Here is a 5,490-nt window from a genome sequence, read left to right on the forward strand (position 1 = left end):
CCATTGTACTTTGCTTTAGACAATAGCGTCAGCTAAATAAATGACTAAATGTAAATGTAAAATGTGTCAATGGGTAGTAGCCTACCTCATCTCCTTAGCACCACTCACACACTCCGAAGTACGGAAATCTCGCAGGACTTCACACGTGAACACCCCATGGGTCTGCAGTCCAATCAGATTGTTGGATTGGTAAAACGTGGACCAAGATGGCGGCGCTGTGATGCATTTTACCACAACAAAAGTTACACATAATATTGTACGTTTTAGGATCTCCTGTAACATTTCCACCGTCAGATCATGAAAATACACATTACAACTACTACATGCGTTCTGTCATACCATGGAAGGCAAGACAAATCTGGGTGCTCGAAGGATGCCAAATGAGGCTGGTAAAACTTTGCAACGTGTAAAGTTGTGCAGGCATTCCCATGAGCAAAATAACGTTAAAATAAATATGACAAAACATAGACAAGTAAAATGTCTAAAACAAGAACAATCACCGTTGCCTGGTACATCGCACAACCAACGCAAAGGTAAGAGCTCTTACATGTTTGCTAAGTTACCGTAGTTTAAATGCCAAGTGGCATACTGGTGTCACGCACTGCTCCCATTGTTCACAGGCCGAAGTAGTCTGAACGCATTTGAACATGGAGTTCATGTTGAAGATAGGGTGTTAATTCACGATATAGAAAGATCTGATGATTTGTAACACAACCAGCAGTAGCTGACAACGTCCTACAAATGAAAAGTCATACACATGCACATATGAGTGTCCATTGTATCGTCTCTTCACAAAAGTGATAAGCCTGCGTTTGTGTCGTCAGCTTTTGAAACACCCAAACGATCAAAGTTGAGATGCAGTGATTCCAGTCGTGGGGACTCACCCGACACAGTACAGGACATCATATGGGAGCCAGCTTCCCCACCATCTGTCTGGAATGGCAAGTATTTGCTAAAGTTGTTGTGGAAGTGATACGATGTTAGAGATTCACACTAAGCTAGATTTTCAATCAACATGCCATGTTTCTGGTTTAACCAATATCCCATTATTATTATTAACATTATTTCTAAGAACTCTGGTCTCATATATGCCATGTTTTTCTGACTGCTTATAAATGTATTTGCAGGAAAGGGATCCAAGAAGTCTCCCAAAACAGAGCTTTTGGACATTGTCAATAGAATCGCCCCAAAGGTCAGTAAAAAACAGTGTCTACATAACAGTTGTTTACATCAGTGAAGTAAGTGTGTTGTATTATTTATGGCCTTGCATTTATTAATTGTTTTGAAGGAACTCAACAGCAGCTTTTTAGACTGCAGTACATTAAGTTGCCATAACTACATCCATCTCTTGTAGGAGGGAGGCCATGAAGTCCAGGACCCTTCTGTGTTCCAGTGGTTTGGGGACGGGAACATCCGTTGCACTCCAGAGGTTCCAGAACCTAGACCCAGGCGGATATCCTCACGGTGTGTGAGGCCTCTCAGAATTTGTCATCACAATGTGATGTGTTGATAATTAAGCAATATAGCACGAGTGGGAGTGGGGTAGGTAAGGGATAATCCCACGGGTGGTGTTCGGCCGTAGCCATCGAGGCCGAATGCCGAGTGGCGTAGGCAACAACACCCGTGGGATTATCCCTTACCTACCCCACTCCCACGAGTGCTATATTGCTTTTATAAAACAATTCTACTGTCAACAAATTAACATTTCAACACGAAGTTATTGATTCAAAATGGTTTATTTCGCCATTGTTTCTCCGCAACAAAAAATAGTTCCATTGTCAACGTCTTGGTTTGGAATTTTAAAAACTTTGAATTAACAGTTATCATCAATGCGAATGTTTCATTGCGGAGTGATATATTTTTAGCTGTGAAAAGTCCAGTAACTGTAGGTATGTTGACGAATAACCTATAGCATGGAACGTCTCTCGTCCAATCAGAAACAGCTAAATTACACGCTAGAACCTAATTTTTGTATAACAAGGCATAACACATTACACCAATGTTTATGTCAACTCAAAAAGGACAAAAATCTGTTTTTTTAAGTAGCCTATTTGTATTTATTTTATAATTAATTTGGTTTTTGTATGGTATTTACCAAAATAGTATTTGAGAGTTGATTCTTTTAATTTATTTTCTTGCACTGCACTTACAGATTACAAGTCTAATAGATTTTTGCATCTCTTAACAGCCAGAACAGTGTGGAGGACTTAAAGAAACTGGCCAGAGAGTTTGACCTGCGGATTAACAAAGAACAACAGGACAGTGGCCCTGACACTCCTTCAGTGCCTCCGGGGCACCTACAGGGGAAAGAGGCAGCAGATCTGGACAAGGAGCTGAATGCCCTCTTCGATGCCCCCACTCAGTGCCTCTCCCGTCAGCTGAGCCAGGTCTCCAGTGTATCCTCACAGGAGTCCAAAGCCAACCTGGCATCCACTGTTGACAGAGACGACTCTGTCACTAAAAAAAATATCGGTCCCTCTTCTGCCTTCGTGGACAAAGCTGTGCAGTCTTCGAAGACCGTATCCGGGAAAGGCAACTTTGAGGACGACTGGGAGAACGACGACCTGCTTAACGACTCGTTTGTCTTGGAGATGACTCGGAACCCAGTCATCCCCAACGTGGCTCCGGCAGGAACCTCCACTCCTGCCACGGCTACGGCTGCTCCTCCCCGGCACCCTGTCTCCAAGGCCGGTGACCCGGTAATTAAGGTCAACCCGTCCGTGTCTGCCCGCGTCATTGCCTGTGGACAGGCTAGGCCCATTGGCAGCGGCGCCACTGCAGTCCTGGTGGGGCCGCGCTCAAATGGGACGTCCACAATCCCAAGCACTTTCATGCCGGAGCCAAGCAGACACTCACAGAGCAAAAATACCACTTCTGGAGAGCCGCAGAAGCTGTGTCTCAAAGCAACAGATGTTGGGAGGCACGAACGCAGCCGCACACAATCATCTGTCAGGCAGCAGGAGGCCCAGACAGTGGCTCCAGCTCACAACAGTAAACAGACTAAAGAGCCGGACTCTTCCAATGGGGGCCAGAAAAGTTTGAAGGTCTTTAAAACCCAGACAGTCTCTGAGGATGCGTGGGGCGACGGAGGTGATGCCGATGATGACCTGCTGTACCAGGTGTGTGACGTGGTGGAGCGCCACTCCTCCAGCCAGGAGGAGGCTCAGGCTTCGACCGTCGGCTCGAAGCCCACCAACATCAAACCAGCACCGAGTTATACCAGGCAGCTGTCACTGTCACCATCAGACATCCATGCATCAGTTCAGGCGCACACTGTGTTAACAGGCAGCTGGCCTCCTACTCAGACGTCGGCCAGCGACAGGCGGCCCTCGCAAGGGTTCACCCGTTCGCTCTCTATGCCAAACAACAGAGCCAGCACCGCCACCGTCTGCCCCAAAGTGCAGGCCTCTGGCTTCTCAGGGGGACGTGCCGCTCAGAGCCACACCGCTCCCTCTAGTTCCCACGGACCAAACCAGAACGGGTTCACCCAGCTAAGGAACCCTCCAGTGCCCACACGGGACCAACAGGGATCCTCACGCTCCTACCAGCCACCGGGGCCTCGGGGGCCAAACCCCACGAGCACCAATCAGGCCACGTTCAAGCGCCATCTGCAAGAGCCCAGACCACTGGCCAACAAAGGTGAGCTTTGTGAGGGGCAGCACCTGCAGCGCGTTAGCTGTGAAATTTCATTATGGATCGCTTCTACGAGCAGATTACTTTAATAAGGATGTTTACTTAGCCCATTAAGTGCCTCGCAATAGAAAGGATGACATTATTGCTAAAAGACACGTGTCCCAAGGACGAATCTTAAACATACACTGAGGATGAAAAAAAATCAGCTGGTTTGCTTTCATGTAGATCCCCAAATCTTCACTTCAGATTTGAGTTAGAATTGGATAGAAAAGAAAACAAACAATTTAGGCCGATGTAACTCACTGTTTGTTTTCGCTATCTCTGTTCCAGTGTTCGTTTCCAACCAGAGGTCTGCAAAATGCTCGGCAGCGGAAATCGAGGGGAAGAAGCAGGAGGCGATTGCCCGGCGGAAGCTACGAATGGAAGCCTCCCAGAAACCCGCCACGCCGACATAATCCTGCAGACAAGCCCTATTTGTTACACTCTGTGTGTATATGTGTGTGTGTCTGTGTGTACTCTAGACCCATGTTGCGAGCTCCTCTTGGAGCCGTAATGGAGGAGTATTAGATTACCACACTTAACTCGAACTGACATGTGTCTGATCTCTGACACAGAAAACAAATGCGGTCTTGTGTTTGGAAACCTCCCCAGGACCTGCTACTGCTACTGCCGCCGCTGATAATGCTGAGAAATCCCCACCACAGGCTTGCAGATTTGACTGATGATCTGATGATCTGGAAGGAGTGTTATTCTCCACACAATGCTACATAATGACACAGGCTTGGGTCCGGGAGAAAAGCATGTTTACTTCAGTTCACTTACTTGAATATTCAGACAGAGTTGTGGTCTGTAAGAGCGCATCACTGACTTTCCAGAGGCTCTCACACCTGCTAGACCCCCTGGCCTCGTGTTTATAGTTGACCTTTGGCAGGCAAGTAGGCAGCCAAGAACCCCCATCTGAGCTGCTATCAAGGTGAGCCTTCTCAGTAGGACCACTGTGTCTGTTTTGACTTCTGATGGGGTTATGCTGATAGACTGCTCCGTAAGCTTGTTTGACAGATGGATGTAGATGTACACAGCAGGCTCCCTTTTTCAGTTTTTGTGTTTTAGTTTTGTGTCCAAGCAGTTCTAAATTTGACAAGATGTCCTTATTTTCGTGTATTTTTGTGTCCGTTGTTTTGCTTTCCATGTTCACGCTGCCACTTTAAGTTCCCATTTGCATCATTTCACATTTCATTTAAGAGAAAACCAAAGATGTAAGCAATCGTGTAACTCGTGTCTCTTCCACTGTAATGGCACCTTGAAAACAAGTCCCACACCCTGTCAAGCCTTGGAACTGTTTTGAAATTAAACTATTCATGTACAGGTTAAATAGCGTGACTTGAATTATTTAGTTTCTGATGACACTTGATAACATCACGATGACATCTACAAACGTCTCATACAGGTCGCATTCATCACACGGAATTACTTTTTTTTGTGTGTGATCAGACAAAAATCTAATCAGTGGAAATGTAATAGCCCTTTTTTTATCTCCTGAGCATGTAATGGAGTTGATAGGCTCTCCCCAGCTCTCACACCTGGTGTATTGTTAGGGCTTACAATGTTAGTCATTGTGGGGCCGCAGGGAACGTCTGCGTTCCATTCAAAAAACACGCTTTGGCCACTATTACAGGGAGCAGAGACCTGTCAGGTGTGTGTGTGTGTGTGTGTGTGTGTGTGTGTGTGTGTGTCACACAGGTGTGAGTGTGTCTGCTCCCAGAAGAAAGAACACAGGGCAGGTTCCTCTGCCTTCTCCAGAGCAATTACTGTAAATCAAATGTGCGGAGCAATTTGGCATTAGGATGAAGGTTTTTT

The 5,490-nt window shown here is 46.3% G+C and overlaps 1 protein-coding gene across 1 annotated transcript; it reads left to right on the plus strand.

Annotated features, from left to right (window-relative positions):
* The first annotated feature begins 207 nt into the window (after positions 1–207).
* Positions 208–4,952, plus strand: LOC308373521 (uncharacterized protein). Its single transcript, XM_080849095.1, has 6 exons — positions 208–533; positions 825–941; positions 1,128–1,192; positions 1,355–1,464; positions 2,189–3,639; positions 3,964–4,952. The coding sequence occupies exons 1-6, from the start codon at positions 341–343 to the stop codon at positions 4,086–4,088; spliced, it is 2,061 nt and encodes a 686-aa protein (XP_080705221.1). The 5' UTR covers positions 208–340; the 3' UTR covers positions 4,089–4,952.
* Positions 4,953–5,490: the final 538 nt, after the last annotated feature.

Source organism: Sprattus sprattus, assembly GCF_963457725.1.
Source record: "Sprattus sprattus genome assembly, chromosome: 12".
Classification (NCBI taxonomy): domain Eukaryota; kingdom Metazoa; phylum Chordata; class Actinopteri; order Clupeiformes; family Clupeidae; genus Sprattus; species Sprattus sprattus.

Excerpts from the sequence above, each read along its gene's own strand:
- LOC308373521 (XM_080849095.1), top strand. The coding sequence starts at position 341 with ATGGAAGGCAAGACAAATCTGGGTGCTCGAAGGATGCCAAATGAGGCT. Across the intron at positions 534-824 it reads ATCGCACAACCAACGCAAAG|CTTTTGAAACACCCAAACGA; the intron begins GTAAGAGCTCTT and ends TTGTGTCGTCAG. Across the intron at positions 1,465-2,188 it reads CCCAGGCGGATATCCTCACG|CCAGAACAGTGTGGAGGACT; the intron begins GTGTGTGAGGCC and ends ATCTCTTAACAG.